The sequence below is a fragment of the Onychostoma macrolepis genome, chromosome 13, assembly GCF_012432095.1.
Source record: "Onychostoma macrolepis isolate SWU-2019 chromosome 13, ASM1243209v1, whole genome shotgun sequence".
Classification (NCBI taxonomy): domain Eukaryota; kingdom Metazoa; phylum Chordata; class Actinopteri; order Cypriniformes; family Cyprinidae; genus Onychostoma; species Onychostoma macrolepis.
Genome location: NC_081167.1, coordinates 18772903 through 18796843, shown reverse-complemented (window position 1 = coordinate 18796843; position 23941 = coordinate 18772903). Strand labels below are relative to the sequence as shown.

The 23941-nt window shown below is 36.1% G+C and overlaps 5 protein-coding genes and 1 long non-coding RNA gene across 12 annotated transcripts in view; 4 read left to right on the top strand and 2 right to left on the bottom strand.

The window, feature by feature from the left end:
• The window catches only part of rgra (retinal G protein coupled receptor a), a 9487-nt gene extending 6571 nt beyond the window's left edge, over positions 1 to 2916 (top strand). For all 3 annotated transcript variants that reach the window (XM_058796026.1, XM_058796024.1, XM_058796025.1), the window contains exon 7: positions 1031 to 2916. In XM_058796026.1, coding sequence (XP_058652009.1) covers positions 1031 to 1174 — 144 coding nt within the window. In that variant the 3' untranslated portion in view covers positions 1175 to 2916. The remainder of the gene's footprint in view (positions 1 to 1030) is intronic.
• LOC131552336 (uncharacterized) lies at positions 1950 to 22132 on the bottom strand. Its single transcript, XR_009273944.1, has 4 exons — positions 22015 to 22132; positions 18990 to 19146; positions 14595 to 14671; positions 1950 to 2045 (listed from the first exon to the last, which is right to left on the bottom strand). It is a non-coding gene; the product is annotated as an uncharacterized LOC131552336 (long non-coding RNA).
• Positions 9937 to 12478, top strand: slc18a3a (solute carrier family 18 member 3a). The gene has a single exon (XM_058796023.1). The coding sequence runs from the start codon at positions 10389 to 10391 to the stop codon at positions 11931 to 11933; it is 1545 nt and encodes a 514-aa protein (XP_058652006.1). The 5' UTR covers positions 9937 to 10388; the 3' UTR covers positions 11934 to 12478.
• chata (choline O-acetyltransferase a) lies at positions 13264 to 21119 on the top strand. The gene is made up of 15 exons (XM_058796022.1): positions 13264 to 13489; positions 13743 to 13854; positions 14237 to 14428; positions 14543 to 14661; positions 15659 to 15712; positions 15804 to 15984; positions 16147 to 16324; positions 16533 to 16702; positions 16795 to 16895; positions 17180 to 17308; positions 18011 to 18133; positions 18216 to 18354; positions 18494 to 18556; positions 18684 to 18821; positions 18982 to 21119. Exons 2-15 carry the CDS (start codon positions 13807 to 13809, stop codon positions 19258 to 19260), a joined length of 1914 nt encoding a protein of 637 aa, XP_058652005.1. The 5' UTR covers positions 13264 to 13489; positions 13743 to 13806; the 3' UTR covers positions 19261 to 21119.
• c13h10orf53 (chromosome 13 C10orf53 homolog) lies at positions 21625 to 22652 on the top strand. 3 transcript variants are annotated; one of them, XM_058796028.1, is made up of 4 exons: positions 21625 to 21781; positions 21905 to 22024; positions 22118 to 22164; positions 22517 to 22652. In XM_058796028.1, exons 1-4 carry the CDS (start codon positions 21688 to 21690, stop codon positions 22619 to 22621), a joined length of 366 nt encoding a protein of 121 aa, XP_058652011.1. In that variant the 5' UTR covers positions 21625 to 21687; the 3' UTR covers positions 22622 to 22652. The 3 variants fall into 3 exon arrangements, with proteins under 3 accessions (XP_058652011.1, XP_058652010.1, XP_058652012.1); XM_058796027.1 differs by having other exon boundaries at positions 21905 to 22164; XM_058796029.1 differs by lacking the exon at positions 22517 to 22652 and having other exon boundaries at positions 22118 to 22465.
• ogdhl (oxoglutarate dehydrogenase L) overlaps positions 22642 to 23941 on the bottom strand; it is a 36140-nt gene continuing 34840 nt past the window's right edge. The window contains exon 21 of one of the 3 annotated variants that reach the window (XM_058796021.1): positions 22642 to 23941. In XM_058796021.1, coding sequence (XP_058652004.1) covers positions 23818 to 23941 — 124 coding nt within the window. In that variant the 3' untranslated portion in view covers positions 22642 to 23817. The other 2 variants (XM_058796019.1, XM_058796020.1) reach the window with 2 other exon arrangements.

The window sequence follows — 23941 nt, the reverse complement described above, 5'->3', positions numbered from 1 at the left end:
TCCAAGCCTTCTCCATACTTTTTTCAGTCAGGTTGATCTTAATTTCAGCCGTCCAAAGAATGCTTTTCCAGAAGTGGTCTGGCTTTTTTAGATGTTTTTTTGGCAGTCTAATCTGGCCTTGTTTGCACCTTGTGGTGAACCCTCTGTATTTGCTCTTGTGAAGTCTTCTCTTGATTGTAAACTTTGACAGTGACACAGCTACCTCCTGGAGAGTGTTCTTCTCTTGGCTGGATGTTGTGAAAGGCTTTTTCTTTACCATGGAGAGGATTTTTGATCATCGACCACTGTTGTCCTCTGCTTTGTTTAGCTTGGATGTCCAGACCCTTTTATGTTGCTGAGCTCACTAGTGCATTCTTTTTTTTGCTCTGAATGTTCCTGCCAGGTCTCTGATGGATTTGTTTTGTTTTTGAAGCCTAACAATTGTCTGTTTCACTTGTATGGAGAGCTCCTTTGACTGCATGATGTGGGTTCACAGCAACAGCTTCCAAATTTAAATGGCAAAATCAACTCCAGAACTTTGATTTGAGGTAGAAATAATTTTAATTGATGTAGAAATAATTGATGTAGAAATAACGAAGGAATAGCCCACATCTGTCCATGAAACAGCTTTTGAGTCAATTGTTCAATTACATATGGTCCGTTGTAATTCCTTAACCTTTCCTCCAATTTCAAATTAAAACTCAGAGTGTGCACTTTATGCCCACATTCATGATATAACAGGTCAGCAGGTAAAATAATTAAAATTGTTACTTGAGTTACTTGAGCTCCAAATCAACATGAATGATTTCTGAAGGATCATGTGACACTGAAGACTGGAGTAATGGCTGCTGAAAATTCAGCTTTGCTATCACAGGAATACATTACATTTTAAAACAAATTCAAAGAGAAACTAGCTGTTTTACTGGATTTTTGATCAAATAAATTTGGAGACTGTAGTGTAAGCACAGTAACTGATACATACAATTTCTGTTAAACTATTTATTCAATACTGTGTGCATAAAATGAATTTGTTCTGAACATATTCTTACAGATTGCACCCATTTTGGCTAAGACATCACCTACTTTCAACGTCTTTGTTTACTCTCTTGGAAATGAGAACTACAGAGGAGGAATCTGGCAGTTGCTCACTGGCCAAAAGATCGAGACTTCTGCTATTGAGAACAAGACCAAATAAACTAAGAATGTGATAACAGTTAATGTCCTGGTAGTTTCTAACAGGTATGACACTTGCTTATTGGAATTGTGTGCTTATGTCATCCTTGTTGTGTTTGTGGACATGAGAGTGGAGTCTGTGTTTGTGGTAGTTTGGTCTTTTATATTTAATATAGAAGATTTTAGCAAGTAATAAAATTTCTAAACTGATATTTTGATAAAGCACATAAGCTGCTTCTAATGGAAATGTTACAAAACAGGGTCCAATTTTATCTGTATCTTTGCAAAGCACATTTAAGAAGAGAATTTGTGGCCATCCTTTAATAAGGGTTAAGCTGCTTCCATATATGCAGTTCTGAAAGGAAACACAATCAGGAACCATGTAACCTATTTTTTGAGGTTGTGGGTGAACTTTCAAGATATTTTACTGCATATAAGTGCCGTTACACTGTACATTAAAACTGGCTACATTAAATGCCCCAATTAGTGAAAATGTGGCTGCTACAAAAAATAAACAAATTAATTTACTGCTAGCTTTAAGAGTGAAATACTTTTTACCATCTCTACAGTATATTCATTTATTTCATGTTAACCAGAATGTACAATTTGGCACACCCAGGAAATAAAGTGTACTTTATTTTGCACATAGGGAAATCATTTGCTATGAGATAAAGCAAGTCTACATCAAGCTTATGAGACAGAATTAGGCAAGTAACATTTTCTAATCCCAGAAACAACGGTGCTTTTCATGAAAACACATTCCCCAGTGCACAAGATTAGTCAAAAGGAAAAGATTATGCACGAGACTCACTGCGATTGGAAATGTTCAGACTGGTGATCTCGTTTTCCCTCTGCAGATTCTTTCTCTGTTTTAACATGAATCATTCTGGCATCTGCAAAATAAGAAATGAATGCCAAATTTTTATGTTTTGTACACTGTAAGGAAAAAACATTTTCTCAGGTAACATAAAAATGTATTTCATGTTTTTAATTAGAAGTATTAGAAATATTTATAGTTTCACTTTGTGCATAACAGAAATATCATTACTACATAAATAGATTGTAATGTTCAATAAAGAGGCTGAATATCACAAGCCAAAGTAGCATGTAATGCCAAGTAATTTTGCTAGAAATTGCATAAAATGTGCATATTTCTAGCTTTTTCTTTTTCCAGAATTGAATTTTATAACAGACTACAATGCATGCAAATACAAACAGACAAAAGGTCACTCTTTTTGCACATTTGTACTAAAAAACAAATACTCAATACTTATTTAGCATCTTTGTAAATACACAATAAAAAGTATATAATATGATGACATAATGAAATGCAGTACAATTTAACTACTTTGTTTTAGTGGATAGATAGAAGTAGAGCAGATAGAATACAGAGAAAATATATAAATGAAATACCTGACAATATACAGTAGTATAAACTATTAAACATAAGGATGCATATGAAAGATATACGTTTCTGTACCACAATGTTTGTGTATGTGACATGCTAATGTACAAATGATAGATACATGTATGTACAACTGTGTAGTCTGACACATAATGTCTCTGCAATGGTTCATGTGTCACTTGTAATGCTGCAACCTAATTAGTCTTTAAAAGCTCTTGTGTCCACTTTAAGCTTGACTTCCTCAAGTGCACTTTCATCAACCTGTGAATGATGTTCAGTGGATGTCTTGTCAACAACATCTGATGTGTGTATCTCAGCCAAGATGCACAACAGTGAAATAAACATCGGTGGCTACTTTATTATGTCTTAACTAAGTTCTCTGGACCACTGAACATTTTAGTGAACTGGAGAACTGCGAAGATGTTCATTTCCAAACACTAGTCAGCATCTCTACGCATTTTTTAAATGCTATTATGCTATTATAATGCGATTTTCCCAAGATGGTTTACATCATACTTCACTTTTTCTTCATTAGTATTTTATATGGCCCCATTAGTGTATTTTTTTTCCTTCTTTCTTTGAGGTCACAAATTACTGCTGACATAAGAGATGGCTTTAGCTTCTGCGTATATTGATGTTTATATTACTTGCATACGACTGCTTATTTCTAATATTTGAATGATCCTGCATTCAGAAATCCACATGACTCAAACTAAGAACAAAGAAACTAAAAGCATACTTTACAAACGATTAATTTTGGCCACTTATTTGCATACCACTAAAAAAGATTCTGGTGCATGGAAGGAATGCTTGCAAAAATAAAACAATATTTTTAAAACATCATTCCAGATGTCATCTAAAAATGCGGCAAATTTGTGGAGGGCAGCCAAGTCACAAAACTCATTAGCAATTTTGAAACATACCACTGGTATTTACAGAGGTAAACCAATGCATAACTGGCATAAAAATGGAATTTTATTGTTCAAACCTTTGAAATCTATTTTCATACTTGGCATACTTGTACCAAACAAAAAGGAAAGACTCTTCAAAATATCTCCTGTAGACTAACACGAATGGCCCACAGCTTTGTGAAATCCAAGTGGATTTGCTTTGAGGTCCAGGCAAGTGAAATAATAATTCACACATGTGATGTCACTAAGAGATACAAACGGTTCTTTGATATGTAGTCAGTTTATAACATGCAACACATTGTATTGACATCGAGAGTGTCTGATCCGCTGCCTTGCAATCCAGAGTAATCAGTCACAAGCTTATGATCAGATGTCCAAAGGTTCAAGAGCAGAGTGAAAGGTCAAAATGGCTGCCAGAAGTCATGTATTTTTTATTTGATTAAACAAGATTTGAAGCAGATTATGCAATCATTACGCAAATGTAAATGGGAAGCAGTCTGTCATAACAACAGAACTGGCAGTTCATGCTGGCAGCGTTTTCACAACGAGTGAAATTCAACACAACACCAGTGGAAAAATTATGAAAGCGAGCTCCATTTAGCGCCACACATATTGGGATATTGGGAATTTGTGCTACTGTGTATTCATAAAAATTAAATAAATGTTTGAACAATTAGACAAAACAGTCAAAAAGCATTTTTGGTGTTTTTTTAAAGAAATTGTATTTTAAAGGATTATGGACATAGTGTAATCTGGATTACTGATGTGTGCGTCATTGCTCTTTAGAGAGCGCTGTGTTCTCAGTCATTTAAAGCGCTAAAGTCATAATAACTATATTGTGGAATGAAATATTGTGGAATGCATATTGCCTACATGACTTTTGTAACAATTTGTTCTGACCTTAAAAAAAGACCAGGATATCAAGAATGAATTAGTACCTAAATAAACACTGTTAGTGGATTATTTAAATACTATCTATATATTTTTATAGTATTTATTAATGTTTTGAATTAGCTTTTGTTTATATTTTCAGTTTTCATTTGAATTTACAATTTAGAAATTCTAAGTGATTTTGTCATTTTTATTATTTAATTGTTTTAATTTTTATATGTAGCTTTAATTTTATTTTATTTATTAATATTTATTTTAACATTTCTAGGTTTCTTTTTAGGTTTTTTTGTCTTTCTTCATCCAATATTTCTATTTTATTTTAGCTTTATTTCAATTACCAAAAATAATTTTTAATAGTTTTAGTTAATAATAACACTGTCCATTCATTCTCAGCAGGAAGAAACAAATGTGAATGGAGGGGGAAAAAAAAGAGATACACAATAATTTCAATTATATGCCCAACTTGATTCGAGCAGCTGAGTTTTTAGCCATCTTCAATAAACGGCCATCTACACTTGACCCTCTAACACTAGCACTCTCTATTCTATTTCTATTCTATCTACTTGTTTTCTTTTTAATTATTTAAAAAACTTGACCCTCTAACAATTTCACTCTCTATTCTATTTCCATTCTAACTACTTGTTTTATTTTTTATAAAAAATGATCCTCTAAAACTAACACTCTCTATTCTATTTCTATTCTATCCCATCTACTTGTTTTCTTTTATAATATATATAAAACACCTTAACCCACTAACACTTGCACTCTCTATTCTATTTCTATTCTACCAACTTGTTTTCTTTTATTTACTATTAGTTATTTACTATTACTATTAGTTTCTTTTATTTACTATTAAAAAAACTTGACCCTGTAACATAAGCACTCTCTATTCGATTTCTATTCGGTCTGCTTGTGTTATTTTTGTTTATTTAAAAATAAAAATTGAATAGAATTCTCTATTCTTTTTCTATTATGTTTACTTGTTTTCTTTTTTATTATTACAAAAAACAAAAACAAAACTATGTGTACTGCGTTAGACTAACTGGGACTAGTCACAGAACTAACATAATATTGCTCTTTTGCTGGTTTGATTGATTCTATTGCCCTCATTTGTAAGTCGCTTTGGATAAAAGCGTCTGCTAACTGACTAAATGTAAATATTAATATAAGTAATAACTTGAGCCAATTCAATGTAATGATCCCAGCCAGAGACAAAAAAAAAGTATAACTGAGTTGAATTTATTTCATAAACAATGAATTTACATTGTAATAACAACTCTGGAGTCTTTGAGAGAATGTATTTTGTATGAAATATTTTTAAAGTCTATGTTACAATGACAAGTGGACAATGGGCACCACAGATTCCTCAAAGAAAAAGGAGTCTCAATTGCTCTAAATTCTTATGTGTCACATAAAATAGATCCCCAATCTGGTAACAGGACTTTTTAAATGTGAAACTGCCCGTCCATGTTTATAAAGAGAAATAGAGAGCTGATGATGTGTAACGATTTCTTAGCTTGGGTTAATTTTACAAGTGACTAGCTAGGCTGTTGTCTGAGCCAGCCTCCATTAATGAAATTGTATTTTCTCAACAAGGTTAGCTTAATCCTTTTGTTTATGATTCACTCAGGCACATGGATTAAACATTTTTAATCATTTTTTTGCTGCATAATTCAATTTCACATGTCCGCATGTGCAGCAGGTCTGTGATTTGTTACTTGGCATGACAAGAACACACAGTTTGATGCCAAACACTGTATTCTCATGTTATACAGTATGTGCATGTAAACTGCAAAACAAACATACAGTAATCAGAGTACGAACACAAATGTGGCCAGTATGAAAAATTTACTTCTTTCTACCGGATTCTGTTTCAGTATAGAAACAGATTAAAAGATCAACCACAAATGAAATTCGCTAAGAACGTGCCACCAGATAAGTACAAATGTTGAACAAGACTCAAGAAGATGACTTTACGAGCTTGTAAAAATGTGTTTCTCCAGATTCAGTGATTCAGTGAATATTGAATATATGTCAACAGAAGAATACAATCAGAGCAAATATCTAAAAGTGTCAAAACACTGAAATAAAAGACAGCCTTCAGCTTATTACAGAGCTTACAATGCCAATAAAATGGGAATTTAACTATGATTGCTTCAACTTAAACACAGACATCATGAATTAATACTATTTTTTTTTTTACCACAGAAGATTACACGGTGAACTTGTTTCCCATGATTTCAGATCAGATCAGAATGGTTCAGGCTGGAACAGCACAAAAACTTTGATCCGAATCCAGTGAAGAAGAGGAGGAGGAGGGATTGGGGATATGACGTATGTGCTTCACGCCAAGCCAATGCAAGGAATTAAAACCATATTATTTCCAGTGAATGAATAGACTGCAAAGACAGGCTGTAGAGTGAGGGATTAAAAAGAGAGCGAGAGGAAGACAGAAAGAGCACATGAAAACAACAGCTCCCAGGGGGAAACAGACCATTTGAATGCATATTATGTAGGGCACTACATGCCATGAATAAATGCACAACATCATGTGATGCAAAGGTTTATTATTATTATTCATTTTCTTTGTTGTTTATGATGAATTTAATACATTTTATCATAGTGGAATTATGCTACTTTGTCTATAGAATAAAATCCAACATTTATATAGCTTTAAAAAAAATCAGGTACATTAGAAGGAGTGTTTGCAGACTGTGTTAAATTGTTTTTAATAGGATATTTTATTAAAATTCTATATTTGATATATATATATATATATATATGTTAATATTCTACACAGCTGGCTGAGTATGTACGACCTACTAGGGCCATCTTGTGGTATGTGTTAGTACAACATAATTTAATTAATTGTTGATTTGTATGCCTACAGACCTTAATCAGGATAGCTTATTTAATTTTTGACAGAATGTAAATGAAGCTGTGAGGGATAAAATTATAGTGCATTCAAGTGTTTGCACCGTTGTTTAACAGCATATTCAGCTCTCTTAAAAATAAATAAATAAATAAATACATAAAATAAAAATTCAGTAAATAAAAACTCCATAAAACAGTTTTAAATGGTTAATTTATGTTATCTAGGACATTTTAACTAGATGTGAATTTAATGAAAAATAATTAATTAAATCATAAATATGTCAAATTAAAATAAATCATTTTAAAATAACAGCAAACATAACATATATTTTGTTTACCTGTCATGTGGCCATTAACTAAAGTCAGAGAACCATGAATATGCAAATATGTTACTTAATAAACAAGTTACTACCTTAAAAATTTAAGTAAATATATAAAAAAATATTTTAAGTAAATATATGAAAAATACATTTCAGAATCCCAACATAACATGTAAATAAAAATAACATGACTGTGTACATTTTAATGTGTTTGAAAGTTAAAAGCCTTCCAAAGGGAAGTATTGGGGGCAGTTGTGGCCTAATGGTTAGGGAGTCAGAGTTGTAATCCGAAGGTTGCCGGGTTTGATGCTCAGTACTGGCAGGAAATGTAGGTGAGGGCTCTCTTCCACTCTCAATACCCACAACTGAGGAGCCTTGAGCAAGGCATGCACCTACCACTCAACTGCTCCCCAGGCGCTGCAGCAAAAATGGCACGGTGTGTGTGTTCACTACTCACTGCTCTCTGTCTGTGTGTGTGTGTGTGTACTTGTTTTTCTATTCAGGTGGGGACTTAAACCTGAATACACACAGACTCATGGGGACTCGTGTCACGGTGGGGACCTAAATTGAGGTCCCCACGGGCAAACAAGCTAAATCACACAGAATTAAGTTTTTTGAAAATCTAAAAATGCAGAAAGTTTCCTGTAAGAGGTAGGTTTAGGTATAGGGTTGGTGCAATAGCACATACGGTTTGTACAGTATAAAAAACATTATGCCTATGAATGTCCCCACAAGGATAGTGAAACAAATGTGTGTGTGTGTGTGTGTGTGTGTGTGTGTGTGTGTGTGTGTGTGTGTGTGTGTGTGTGAACGAACTTGGATGGGTTAAATGCATGGGTTACCATACTTGGCATTAAATTAAAAGGATTTTTGTAAATCCAGTGGTTGAATATTGTGTGGCCTCTCAGTTTTCTGTGTAATTATAGCCACTTGACTAGTGACTGGTCTTTGTGTGAATGTCCACAAAACTGAAAAACTTTCTAAGTGATATGCTACTTTAGTGTGGAAAAATTTAAAAGATGAAAATAAAGAATTAGAGAGAATCAATCAATTCTGAATCATTTAGGCCTAATGCTATTGTGTGAATAATATGTAATCATGTAATCAATAAAAAAGTAAATATAGTCTGATTACAAGTATTTAAAAATGTAACAATCTAATTACAAGTACTTAATTTTTGGAATTATCATTAACAAGAACACTAACAAGAATTAACAACAGGTTTTTGGTTTTTTGCTAGCGATTTCAGTAGGTTTTTAAGTTAAGAAAACTGAAAGACAGAATGTCCAGATTCACCATTTGGCACAGGTTTTGACCCGCTGCAGTATATCAAACAAACCACTAGATGTCCCTAACCCCCAATTATTGTTCTTCACCAGGCAGATAACGCCAAACCTAGTTCTCTGGCGGGATTGCACAGCAGATGGCGTTACACTATCACTAAAATCACTGATCATATAGCCTACTACGTTAACAAGAGCAAACGATACATCCTGGTTGTCAGTCAACTGCAAGGAAAAACAAATCTTTAAAAATGACAATGCTTATTCCTGTCACTACCACCTTGAATGTTTCTGGACAAATCTTCACAGTTTACAGCTGATCAATCTTTGCTTTAATGGATGAGGAGCTGTCCAACCAGCAGTGGTGCTGAAATTCAATAAACCGACTACAATACATAAAATCTATCAAATGGAAAAGTGCTGCTATTTTGTTAATAAAATGCCTTTTCTCTTATAAAGATGTAAAGACACATATCAGAAATTATAATTTTGAGTTTCTCATCATAAAAACCTTTGATCAGACAAATTAAACCCATTTTAACCTTGCATGATATAATTACATAGCAATTATTCCACTTTAGTTAAATTACGCAGTAGGTGTAGGGGGTAGATGACACATTGTGTGCGTAATTTTGTCTTTTCAATTTTTTTCTTTATCTCTTCCCGTCGAACTGAAACCTATAAACATATTTTGAAATGTAAGCAATAACCGTCGGAGAATAATGCGTACTCTTTATTGACATACAACTTTCGAAAGTAGGCCTGTGTTTATTCAAACGAAAGCGCAAGGCGTCTTTTTCAGAAACAAATAACGGTGATCAATAACTTCTCAGTGAGTGAGTGAGTGAGTTCTTACAGAACTACTAAAATAGCACTGGAAGGCATCTTCCTCGCAGTCAGCATATCTGTCGAGTTCGGTGACTTGGTGAAGGTTTGTGGTCCTAAGCAGTTACAGAAGCTCGCTCAATATTTGGAAGTTATAAAGCAAAGCACAGCCTGGCGTTACTGGGCAGGGGCTTGACGTGTTAAATGAGCATAAAAGACCCAGCTGGTTGGGGAACCACTTGAGGGGGTAGCAAACAGTGCGTCACATCCTTGGGAGAAAAAAAAGAGGAGCGATTCCAATGGAATCAACATGTAAGCGCATCTGCATTGGGTGGCATCAATAAGAAGACAGCTGAGGAGAAATGATGACATCGCGCTACAGGTGAATTCATCTATTCATGCGCATTCGCGCTCCGTGCGTCCTGCTACAATGACAGCGTGAAGAAGGGGAAACCAAGAAGGCGAATTTTTGACCTGACTGTGAGTTTTTGACTTGGCGTCCTCACCCGAATACGATGAAACAACACTGCCTGACAGCAGTCACGAGAGAGGAAATGCACGCGCAACGAAGGACTGCAAGGTAAAGCAGGAAAAGTTGGTCCGCGCGCCGAGGCTTCACTATTCAGGGAGTGCTGGACAACCCAATGTGCGCAGACTTTCTGTGGGAGAAAAGCACAGCGTAGAAGAGAGTTAGAGTCTTTTGCTTAAACCGACCAAAGTGTGGATCATGGCTACGGAGGAATCGGGTGGCTTGGCGCAAACCGCCGCCGTTAAACTATCAGAGATGGGGGAAAGAACTAAACAGTTAGGAACTGCGATCCAGGACCCCGAGAGACAAAGAAGGATTATTCTAGTCATTGTATGTGTGGCACTTCTTCTAGACAATATGCTTTACATGGTCATCGTGCCAATTGTGCCCGATTATTTAGCGCGCTTAGAGAGCGAATCAGAGCAGGCGCATCATGTAACGGGTAATTCTTCAAACAACAGCACGCAAAACGAGAACTTTGACGTGCAGATCGGCGTGCTTTTCGCCTCAAAAGCCATTTTGCAGCTCATTGTCAATCCTTTGACCGGAACTTTCATAGACCGAGTCGGCTATGACATCCCACTTTTAATTGGACTCAGTATCATGTTCGTCTCGACATGCATTTTTACCTTCGCCGAGAACTACGCGACTCTGTTCGTCGCGCGCAGTCTGCAAGGGCTCGGCTCGGCGTTCGCAGACACTTCTGGGATTGCCATGATCGCAGACAAGTTCACGGAGGAGGGTGAGAGAAGCCGCGCGCTGGGCATTGCCCTCGCGTTCATCTCGTTCGGAAGCCTGGCGGCGCCCCCGTTCGGAGGGGTACTGTACGAGTTCGCGGGCAAACGCGTGCCGTTCCTTGTGCTCGCCTGTATATGTTTGGCAGATGGTATACTATGCTTGACTGTCCTCAAGCCCTTTTCCAGTAGGACTAGAGAGAATATGCCGGTTGGCACCCCAATTTACAAACTAATGATTGACCCCTACATAGCAGTTGTGGCAGGAGCTTTGACCACATGTAACATCCCCCTTGCCTTCCTGGAGCCCACCATCGCCAACTGGATGGAGGAGACCATGGATTCATCCCAGTGGGAGATTGGGCTCACCTGGCTCCCGGCCTTTTTCCCTCACATATTAGGTGTTTATATCACTGTCAAGCTGGCAGCACAGTATCCACACTTGCAGTGGTTTTATGGGGCGCTTGGCATGGTCATCATTGGTGCCAGCTCTTGCATTGTGCCGGCTTGCAAAAACTTTGAGCAGCTGATAATCCCCCTGTGTGGCATTTGTTTCGGTATTGCACTGGTAGACACAGCTTTATTACCCACTCTCGCTTTTCTCGTAGACGTCCGTCACGTGTCTGTGTACGGTAGTGTATACGCTATTGCAGACATATCCTACTGTGTTGCCTACGCGCTGGGTCCCATCGTGGCCGGTAACATAGTGCACAATCTTGGTTTTGCGCAGCTTAATCTGGGCATGGGTTTGGCGAACGTACTTTACGCGCCAGCCCTGCTTTTCCTGCGCAACGTGTGCTTCATGAAACCATCTCACTCTGAGAGAAACATGTTACTGGAGGAGGGAGCCACAGGTCTGTACGACACCATCAGAATGGAGGAACGCCAAAGAAAGAAGCACGGCTACAGTTCATCCGGTAACTGCGTGCCCATCGACGAGAACGGGACATTTGCTGGACAATCAAAAGCATTCTCTGAAGAAGAGATGTCTGAGCCAGAATACATATAATCTGAGTCGTCCGTCCTAGTTCATCTGTTACAATCCTGTTGAAACCTCTGCTGAATATAAATGTTTTTCATTCACTCATTTACATGTTACTCATTGTCCCAAGGAAAACTGTTGGTGAACGGCATACAATCTTACAATGATTTAATCTATTTAATCTATGAAATGATTAGCTCAATATTTTTTTTTCTCCAATAGAAAGAAGTGTAAGAAAAAATAATTTCACTGTATAGAATTCCGCTGTATTAAATTGTATTCAGGGATATAAATAAGGTGCAAACATATTAAATATGAAGATGCGTGTGTACGTATTAAATGGGCCTTCGTTGAAGTTAATCCGCCGATTTTGTGCTGTTACAAATAATATGCAAAATGTCACCTGACACCTTCAAAGAAAAAAAAATGATGGAACTGGTGTGAATCCTGCCTTTTCAGTGTCTGTTTCAAGTATTAAATGTTTAGGGTGTATTTCTGGAATGCATTACTGTATATTATGGAATATAATGGTGTACATATGTGCATATCAAATGTACATAATTAAAAGAAAATATGTGAAACGCCGTGTTGTGCGCTGTCTCTGTGACTTATACAACATACATCTATCTACACGCTTTAAACAGATACATTCATATATATATATATATATAAACATTGAAATTTTAATTACTTTCGTTCTGAATGTCATTTTTCTTAAAAAGGCAATGAGTTATTATTGATATTTATAAAATAGAAATTAATGTTCAACGTAATGCAATACCGCGGTATGCAAAACTTGTGCGCTTATTTAGTTTTAGTGCGTCAAAGAGCCAACAAAACGAAAAAGAAACGCAATTAATCATAAAAAGAAATAACACGCATAAACAGGACATTGTTACACATATAATCACGACATGCATATTTATAAATATGCATAAAACACACGGGGGATGAAATTCTAGTGCAACAGTGTCCGCTGTGGTGGGGAGCAAATATATAGTAGGCGATATATAGTGAAGTGTGCAAAAAAGCAACAACTTTTCTTTCCCCTCCAAAACAGGTTTCATAAATATAAAGCGATTAACCAAAATAGACGTTTCTGGGGAAAAATGTACACGAGGCTTTTCATAAATCGAAGCTATTTATTTAAAAGAAGAAAAACAAATGCGTATGGTGCAAGAGGGTCTAAATAAACCTCTCCAATGTTCGTTTTAATTAAATTATCGAGCGCGTTCGTGTACGGACATTTTTTCTTCTCCGAGATTTGGAAGGGTGCTCATAAATTTCGTTCAAGGACTCGATTTAAAGTATGAGGTGGGCTGGCAGATGCGGCATCGAGCGAATGGAGTTTAGTGGGTGGAGTCTGAGAAAGGTACCGCTCCTTCAGCATCCTTCAGCATCTTTCCTAAGGAGCATCCTAAGAAGCTCCTGACTTGCAGTGAATGGGACGCAAGTATGCCGCCTGAAACAAGTTAACGCACAACATTAACGGCACTTTCCTCTTAATAAAAACACTACGGGACTATGAATCTGGATAAATCCTTAGAGACATCGGAGGACTCCACAAAGAGTATGGCATTTTGGTGAGTATTTCTTAAGTTGACATTTTTTTTTTTTTTTTTTACAGCCGCCTTCTTAAATAAGGACTAACTAAAAGCTAAAATAGACTTTCAACTTAATTTAAATTCAAGAGAAAACATATGAATGAGATGTCTTCAATAAAAGACCTCTAATTAATTTGGAATAATTATAGGTTTGGTCTTAGCTTTGTCTAAGTTTTATGTTGAAAACCATTTGCAATGCAAGCTTTCTCTCATACCTGTATGTCTGTTCCAGAGGGAACTGGTAAAATTATCAGTGGATTTTCATCTTTCTTGACTGAACCTCTACTACTTTGAGGATGCCGGTTTTGAAAAGGGAACAAGCAAGAGATGTGGGAGATCCAAGTGTAAGCAAAGTACTATTATATAATTGCGTGCAAAATGTAGGAATTATGTGGCTTAACTAAACAATCTCACATTTCAAACATTATCTTCAAACAATGATTACAAACAACATTGTTAACTACAGTACTGCATTCAAAACATAAATGATGTAGCTTTATGCCATTATAACAGAGATGATCTTTATCCAGCCAGGTCAAACACAGGGCAAAATTATTTAAATACAATACTTGTCTGGGATCATTTGGAGGATGAAAGATTTACTAAGACTCTATCAAGTCTAATTAGACAAGAGACACATTAACTATAAGATCAAGGAAACAAATGTAAAAGCTGTCCTTGACGCTGAAATATAAGTTAATATATCTGGTCATGATCTCTATTTAGGGCCTCCCGAAGCTCCCAGTGCCACCCTTGCAGCAAACACTGGACATGTACCTGAAGTGCATGAGTCACCTAATACCAGAGGAGCAGTTCAAAAAGACAAAGGCGACTGTAGAGAAATTTGGAGCACCTGGCGGGATGGGAGAATTTCTTCAGAAAAAGTTACTGGAGAGAAACGAAAATAAGGCCAATTGGGTAAGGACTGCATTAAAGACTTTTCTGTAAGCAACTTTGCTTTTAATGTGCAAATACATTGTCTGTTAAATATGTTTTAAAAGTTATTTTGTCTCTTTTTGAACATTGTCCCAGGTGTATGACTACTGGCTTGAAGAAATGTATTTGAGCAACAGATTAGCACTACCTGTCAACTCCAGTCCTGTGATGGTCTTTCCCAAGCAGAACTTCAGGAGTCAAAGTGACACCCTCAGGTACGGGACTCTGGGGATACAGCAGGGACAGTTTTTACTCTTATAGGCTAAACTGAGATGACTGTTACCGCTGCATGTCTTCATTGATATAAATTTGTTTAAATGGAAATGCAGATGTCTACATAAGTTAAGGATACCGTATATGCATTAGGATTGTGAAAAGCTGTCAGATCTGTACACTGCATGATTTCGTCTAACAAGCTCCATATGGCAACGTAATTGAAGGGGCACATTAATTAAAACTTGATTTCTCATTTTGGAGAGTTTAATCTACAGATTAGTACACGTGCACACAAAGTCTCCCTCCCATCATAAATTGATGTTGATTTCAGTGCTAAAATGGAAACAATACATCCTACGATGGACATTTCTATTTTAGACTTAACATAGAATAGGTTATGTTTCTCAAAAAAGATTTCAAAATGTTGTATTAAAGGATGTAATAATGTTAAGTATGAGTCTTGCATTAGCCTCTTTTGGTGAATATAAAATGAATCCAATAACTTTGTAAATAGACCTCAAGTGTTATTCTAACAATTAATTAAAACAATGGAATTGCTTTGCTTACTGTGAATGTGCTTTCTTTAATGAAAATGAACACTACAAAAGATTTCTGTTTTTTGTACTTTCTATTTGACATACTGTAGATTCCTGAAAAAAATGTCTCACAGTTTCCACAAATATATTAAACAGCACACCTGTTTTCAACACTGATAATAATAATAAATTTTGCTCGAGTGCCAAATCAGAATATTAGAATGATTTGAAGGATCATGTGACACTGAAGACTGGGGTAATGATGCTGAAAATCCAGCTTTGCATCAAAGGAATACATTACAACTTTACAACCATTAAATTACAAATTACAATATTTTCACAATATTACTGTTTTATTATATTTCTGATCAAATAAACACGGCCTTGGTAAGCATAAAAGACTTGTTTCAAAAACAGAAAAAAATGTGTATACTAATATGCATAGTTTTTTCCTCTACAGATTTGCTGCCCATCTCATTTCTGGTGTATTAGAGTATAAATCTCTTATAGATGGGTAGGTTATACTCCTTGTTTTCAACAAAACAAGCTTCCTTCATAATTAATTGCATAGCTTTCTAAACATGGCTGTATGCTGCTCGTTGCAGACGTGCCCTCCCTGTAGACTATGCTCGTGGGCAGCTGGCCGGGACGCCCCTGTGTATGGATCAGTACAACAAGGTCTTCACCTCCTACCGTCTGCCAGGGCCAAAAATTGACACTTTAGTGGCTCAGAAGAGCACAGTTATGCCCGAGCCTGAACATATAATAGTGGCTTGTAAGAATCAGGTAGGTATTACTTCACCTAGTAGTGAACTATATCTGATGTTTTTAATTTGTTTTGCTTGTTCTTAATATTTATTTTAAAATTAGTCTCAAAAAGTCATAAGCAAGCAGTAAAGACAAAGACTTGATGTGCTTTCTGCCATACCATGTTGTATGTGTTTGCAGTTTTTTGTTCTTGACGTGGTGATAAACTTTCGTCGGCTGAATGAAAAAGACCTTTACACTCAGCTGGAGCGAATCAGAAAGATGGCAGACATTGAAGAGGAGCGTCTGCCTTCGATCGGTCTGCTCACATCAGATGGCAGAACACAGTGGGCCGAGGCTCGCAGTGTGCTGATCAAAGGTCAGACATCATTTATCCTCAACTATACAAGCTGTATCTGCTACTAGACCTGCAATTTGACACCAAAAGATTAAGAAACAAAACAACTTGGATTTATCTGGAAAAGCAACTCTCTCACAACTATAAATTCCCCTGATGACACAAAAAGTTCTGCACAGGTTAATGGAATTCACACACATAAAATGTAATACTTCTCAATCGGGTGCAGATTCTACCAACAGGGACTCTCTGGACATGATTGAGCGCTGTCTGTGTCTGGTGTGTTTGGACGAGCCGTCTGGCACTGAACTGACAGATACCAACCGAGCTTTACTGATGCTCCACGGAGGGGGGACGGACAAAAATGGGGGCAATCGCTGGTATGACAAGCCCATGCAGGTAGAAAAAAACTAAAAAGGATGGATTCAAATTGCATTGATCATATGACCAGGAAAATGAATTCTAAAATGAAACTACTGTAATTATTTCAGTTTGTAATAGGTGCAGATGGATGCTGTGGTGTTGTATGTGAACACTCACCTTTTGAAGGAATAGTGCTTGTGCAATGTACAGAATATCTACTGAGATACATGTAAGCCAAATTATTATTTCATTCATAGAAATGAATTTCAAAGTAACTCTTGATTACCCATAATGCACTGTTGGCCTGGCAAATTCAAATAATACATTCACTTCTGAAGGAATCTGTAATATCTTTCTGCATGCTTATTCTCACTAGCACATCACAGTTACATTTATGTATTTGCCAAAGAGGCTGAAATGGAAAACTCTAATGAGATGACTTGAGATATATACCCAAAGCATGAGAATAGCAACTAAGCTAGTGAAGACGCAATGAGATTTTTTCTCTCACAGGAGAGGAAGCCCTTCTAAGCTTGTGAGGGCAGCCAGCATGAGTGAGCTTCCTGCCCCCAGACGACTGCGCTGGAAATGCTCGCCAGATATCCAAACGTTCCTCATGGCCTCAGCAGACAAATTACAGAGGTATGTCAACAAATCAGCTGATAAAACAGGGTAGCAAGTTCTGTACAGTCCAACAGATACCATTCTGATAGAATGTCCTATTAATTATCCTATTAAAACATTTCTTAGAAGACATCTTATATAATATAATAAAATTTGAATAAGTAGTGTAAAATACAAGAAATGTTTTAGTATCTTTTGGTTTCTTACATGCACTACTGTTAAAAGGTTTGGGGTCAATAAGATTTAAGTTTATTTTGAAAAATGTATATATATATATATATATATACACTTTTATTCAGGATGCGTTAAATTGTCCAAAAGTGACAGACAAGAATAAAAGTGAAAGATGTTTATAAATGTTATACAGAAGATTTCTATCGCAAATGCTGTAAATAAAAGAATCCTGAAATGCATCCCAGTTTCCAACTGTTTTCATTAATAATAATGAGAAACATTTCTTGAGCAGCAAATTAGCATATTAGAATGATTTCTAAAGGATCATGTGACACTGACGACTGAAGTAATGATGCTGAAAATTCAGCTTTGTCATCAGAGAAATAACTTACATTTTAAAATCTATCAGAACAGAAACAGTTCTAATAAAATGTAATAAAATTTCACAATATTACTGTTTTTTTGATTAAATAAATGCAGCCCCAGTGAGCATAAGAGAATTACTGACCCCAAACTATATAGTGTACTAACTGTTAATTCCCACAGACTTGTGAAAAATCTGGACATGAATGTCAACAAATTCACTGGTTATGGCAAAGAGTTCATCAAGAAACAGAAAATGAGCCCTGATGCTTATATTCAAGTTGCCCTCCAATTTACATTTTACAGGTCAGTCTTCTCTTTAATTTAAGTAGTATTAGTACTACAGAGTGAAGACTCATGTCTGACCCTTTTTTTCTTTTGCACTCAGATATCATGGACGTCTAGTGCCCACCTATGAAAGTGCATCAATACGCCGCTTTCAGGAAGGACGAGTTGACAACATTCGCTCCTCCACACCTGAGGCCTTAGCGTTTGTGAAAGCTATGGCAAATAACTCCAAAATCACTGTATGTAGTTTAGTCTGTTTTCATTACATTCTATTCAAACTCCCCTGCATTTTGCACTGTCAGCTCATCCGTAGTCAATGCTATGCGTATTGTCAACACAGGAGTAACTTAGTAATAACCTCTGTCTTTTTTTATTTAGGATGCTGAGAAAATGGAGCTGCTTTGGACTGCAATTAAAGCCCAAACCAATTACACAATTCTAGTAAGTGAAACGGACAACTGAATTTGAACTACAATTACACAATCTGCCAGTTACAATCATGTTTGACTGTGATTGTCATACTGTCCACTCTACAATAAAATATTGCTTGTCCACTCTTTGGAAACAGGCAATCACTGGGATGGCAATAGACAATCACTTGCTGGGACTGCGAGAGATTGCCAAGGAGCTGAAACTAGACAAGCCAGAGCTGTTTTCTGATACAACCTATGCCACCAGCATCCACTTTATTCTCTCTACAAGCCAGGTTCACTTTAAACCCTAACTGAAATCATGAGAGATAGACCTAAATGGATTTGTGATTCATAGTGTGCATACAGTACATCTTTATTTTAATATAATATTTAGAAAAAATGTCAGAACTTGATCACCAATCTGTTTGTTCAAAAACGCTTGTCTTTGCATAGGTTCCTACCACTGAAGAGATGTTCTGCTGCTATGGTCCTGTTGTCCCTAATGGCTACGGAGCCTGCTACAATCCTCAGAAGGACCACATCATCTTCTGCGTATCAAGCTTCCTTGACAGTGCCGAGACAAGCTCAGATTTCTTTGTGAAGACTCTTGAGGGGTGCCTAAAGGAAATGCAAGATCTATGCATGAAATGCAACACTGAAGCTAAACCAACTGACTCCACAGAAAGGGTGGACGGAACTACTAAGGTAATGAAGAATGGAAGCAAGTCATAGCAAGAAGCTACATCATTTGAATCGTATGGAAGACGCAGAAACCACTGTGACTGTACAAAGATGGACATTTTGGGAGAAAATAATAGTCTCAAAAACAAGGCCAATTTTATTACCAACAGCAGTGATATAGATCTTCTATGGAGCTGTAGTTGCTTGAAAAAAGTAGATCTATTTAGTTATTTTGCATTATTTGGCCTATGAGAGCATATACAAATTAAACAGGAGTAGATGAAACTCAGCAGATATATAGTAAATTATGTCTTCTTAATATGACCTGAACTAGCTGAGGATCCTACCCAGCTTTTCAGTCTGTCTAAGAGTATATTATAGTTGACACTGTCAAAGGCAGCATTAAAAGGATAGTTTACTCAAAAATAAAAATTCAGTAATCATTTACTTATGTCGTTCCAAATCTGTATGACTCACTTTCATCCGTGGAACACAAAAGAAGATATTTTTAAGAATGTTTCAACTGTTTTTTTCAACAACATTGAAAAATTATTATGAGGGCGCCTTGATGCTTGTCGCTGGAAACTAAATAGAAAATTGTCCTAAAAAATGACATTCTCAATTATGCTGCCTTTGAAAAACAGTACTATATCCACTTGCTTAGTATGCATATGTAAATTATAATATGATAACCTATAGCTGTTTACAATCTACACCAGTTTTTTTATGGTCATGTCAGAGTTACCATAACTTATGGTTATAGATACCTGTCAAAATACAGTACTCTGAATGACAACCCTTTGGAACTTGACCAGAAGCTGCTATTTAACTTTGTCTCATCTCTTGCATTTTAAAATTTATTTAATGTTTTTTTAAAAAGGTATCTGTATATATAGCAAAGTCTATTTTAAGTCTGCAGTATACAAACAAAATGTCAGGACCAGGCATTATAATTTATACTCTATGGTATTATAGCTTTAAAGTGTGCTGTGTTTTATGTGTTCTATAAATTGAATTCTCACTTGGTCATATTCTAAAATGCACAGTCTAAGGTCCTAAAAACAAGTCAGTGTGCATAAATGTTTAAAGAATATGAGCCATTGTTATGTGTTTGCATTCTGTGGGGTTGTCTTGATTTCCAATGCAATAATAGTAACAGGAATTTTTGATGTCTAATGCAATAGCAGAAACCTATGAAGCCAAGAAGAATAGTTTAATTACAGTGGCAAATTGATAAGCTTTTTTTAAAAGTACAATCATTGTTGTGTTTGTGAAAATGTGCTTATATTACGTCTGAAAATGACATTGACACGTGTTGCACACGAGGTCTATACAGTATATCTAAAGAAAAATGAACAATACTTGATGTCTGTCTAAAGACTGAGTGAGAATATGTTTTTATATTGTGAACACTGTGGTTTTTATTTTTATTTTATTTGTATATCCTACATGTCGATTCAGTCGTGATAGTAATTGTGAAGTAGATCAAAAAACTAAAACAGTGACGCCTTGAGAAATTAATTTTAGCACTTTATAACTAGATCAAATATGTACTGTAGCTTAGCTGAAATAGTCTAATAACGCACTTTATCATGTTACTAGAGTATAAAAAGAGAGAAAATATGTATACTATATAGAGAGAGAAATTATAGCCTTAGCCCAAGTATTAGTAATAGAATGTGTTTGTTGATTATCATGACATCATGTTAAGCATGAATATTTGAGAATGGGCAAATCAGAAAATACATGTAAAAATGAGGATGTAACAGAATGTATGTCAAGTGGTGGAGTGCTTAAACTGTGATGTTATTTAACTCTGGGATATTTATTTTTTCAAAAAGAGTTTTCAAAAGATAAATGGTCTATTTATCAATATCACTGTATCCTAATGATGCCATAAAAAATACTAATCAAAACCAGTGATGTGTTTGCTGAGTATTTACCACCAACTATGAAATATCTGTATTCTGGCACAGGCCTTTTTGTTACCACACCACAGCATAAAAAAATATTCTACATTTCACATCACATGAATTCATGCCCACTTCAATGATTTAGGCCAAATACATTAACATATCATATAGCAAGTGCTTTTATTCACAGCAATCTACAACTTTTATTGTGTTGAGACAAACACATTTTGAGAATGGCACATCAAGCTCCAAAAACAAACCTAAAAATTAAGAGGCGCCTTATTATTCTTTTGCATTAAAACAACATTCCAATAACAATTGGAAGATTTCCGATGGAAGCTAAATTGGACTTATATCTATTATAAGTTACACTTTTGAGAAAGGTATAGCTTTTATAATATTGCTTAATAAAAAATGATTTTTTTATCTGTCTTCCTGTGACCTGTTTGCATGTTCTAGGTTACTATGGTCACTGGTTACTATGGAGAGAAGTATACACAAACACAGTTTTGACAACAGCCTAACTTAGCCCTGAGGTGGTTTATAGATAGATAGATTTATAATTATGCCTATTAATTCAGTAGTAACAGTCAAGTATGGTCCGTATGAGTCGTGTGGTATTGTCGAGCACAGAACATTTCGCCTGGACGGTTTACAAGGTAATCTTTAAAAATGTGTCCTAAAGTTTCAGTCATTTTGTTACATTTTTATCCAGTTACCCGTTTGTAGCAACAATACACGTAACACTATTGTAATTTGGTGAAAATGACCCTCACTTCTAGCGGTCCTAAAAGACGACGGCCACCAGTGTGTCCTCGAGAAAACAGATGAATGGAATATAGTCGAGCTCATTGTGAATGGAGAGTGCGTCTACACATGCAACATTACTGACCTTGAGTTTGGTAATTTGCGTCAACATTTGGAAACCTCTGCTTTCTGGATGATAAGAGATGTGATGCTCATGAAGTGCCTGTCAAACTTCTCTTTGCTCATAGGGGGTGATGGACGACTTGATCCGCGGTGCCAGGAGGCCATTGACGCGGTGAGGGACGCGTACTGAACGCTATGTGTATGACCGTGTTCGCAATGGAACACTAGCACACAACGTACAGAATACTACGCAGTATAACGTCTACTGTTTTATTTGGGGGGAAAAGGGACAATGAGTGGAACAAAAGTAGCTACACTATTCTTTAAATTTAAGTGAACCGGGTGGAAGTTATTCCATTATAAATGGTAAACAAACATAGTTCGCTACATAGTCACACAAACTCACTATTTTTGTTGTTGTTGTTTAATCACAATACATGCTGAATTCAGGAGAGTCTAGCTAACATGGAAACAAAAATGTTGAACATTTTTAATTTTGTGTAAAATGTCTTAAAATTTTTCAGATGAGTCAAGAAAGCAGATACTGTATTACTTCCAGTTTATTCAACACACTGGAAATGGAAGGTCAAGTAAAGTGCACTACATTGTGGGATACAGTAGTCCAGTAAATAAGTGTGCTGTTATACACTGCTAAATTTCAGCAAAGTCAGGAAATTAGCATATTGCGCACAGTATTTACTACATAATGCAGCAACTGCAAGAGTTGTAAGGTACATTGTGCTATTCTAAACATAACCAAGGTCTTAAAATCTAGTGAGCATACTAACTAGACAGTGTTTTCTGGCATGCATAAGTCCACTAATGTTGTCTTGCTGTATAGGAAGGCAGCACACTGTGGAGAGACCTCTTATGTATGTGCACAGGTATATGAAAAATGATATAACAAAGGAAACATCCATCGTTTGTCAGTGACACAGTTTATTGTATTATTGCTGAGAAACGTCTATCATTTATCACAATCTATCACAGCGAATTTTATTTATGATCATTTTCCCCCATGAGCAATGCCTAGTGTCTATAATATACTACAACCAAATCTAATATTGTTTACCCTTTTTAAACATTTACATTATATTCACTATAGCAAGTCATATGAATGATACAGCACAGATTCAAGTAAAATCCAGTTAGCTGGATTATAGTTGCTAGTTATAGCTGTTTAGTCCAGTTTAAGTGCCAATTAAAGGTTTAACTATGTATAAGCAGCCACAAAATGATCATTACAGATGCATGTACAAGTTTTAGTGTTGCTAAAATCCACTACAAATGCAGTTTGCTCACAGAAAGATATTGCATCAGATACTTGTGCTTATCAGACTGGTGGTTTGTTTTGTAACTTCCTTTTATTTCTTTCCCAGTGTGTATAGCATTTAAAAGTTGTCACAGACATGTTGATGTTATAAATGTTGTGATTCCCACAAGTCCTAAACGCCACAAGAACCCTAAAATCTAAAAAGGAAGCATATTTTGTGGAAGCTACAGAGAATATCGCCACTGCCATAGAGAATATTGTTACTTGTCTACATGCCATCTGTTTGATGTCTCAGGATGAAGCCAAGTGTGACAGTTATGGAAGACAAATAAATAAAAAAATATGAAAATCCGATTACTTAAGACAGATAAGGGATTTCTGGTGCAAAGCTATGGATAAATGAGCTAAACAAATTTCTGTTTGCTGTTTTGTGCTCAATTTATCAATTTTACATACTTTGGCAACATGTAAATGACCTTATTTAATAAACTGTGTGCTGATACATGTTATATTTAATTTTAAAATCTAATTTCCACATCTAACACAATAGCATCAAAAACTCCTGCCCTTGAAAGCCTCAAGGTTAAACGCAGTGTCCAAGAACCTCTTCAGCTCAGCCAGATGAGTGAATTTGTTTCCTGTGGCAGGGGCTGCAGCAGGGTCACGGCCCACATAC

Excerpts from the sequence above, each read along its gene's own strand:
- chata (XM_058796022.1), top strand. The coding sequence starts at position 13,807 with ATGCCGGTTTTGAAAAGGGAACAAGCAAGAGATGTGGGAGATCCAAGT. Across the intron at positions 17,309-18,010 it reads TCAGCAGACAAATTACAGAG|ACTTGTGAAAAATCTGGACA; the intron begins GTATGTCAACAA and ends TAATTCCCACAG. Across the intron at positions 18,822-18,981 it reads TTATTCTCTCTACAAGCCAG|GTTCCTACCACTGAAGAGAT; the intron begins GTTCACTTTAAA and ends GTCTTTGCATAG.
- slc18a3a (XM_058796023.1), top strand. The coding sequence starts at position 10,389 with ATGGCTACGGAGGAATCGGGTGGCTTGGCGCAAACCGCCGCCGTTAAA.
- c13h10orf53 (XM_058796027.1), top strand. The coding sequence starts at position 21,688 with ATGCCTATTAATTCAGTAGTAACAGTCAAGTATGGTCCGTATGAGTCG. Across the intron at positions 21,782-21,904 it reads TCGCCTGGACGGTTTACAAG|CGGTCCTAAAAGACGACGGC; the intron begins GTAATCTTTAAA and ends CCTCACTTCTAG. Across the intron at positions 22,165-22,516 it reads GCCAGGAGGCCATTGACGCG|ATGAGTCAAGAAAGCAGATA; the intron begins GTGAGGGACGCG and ends AAAATTTTTCAG.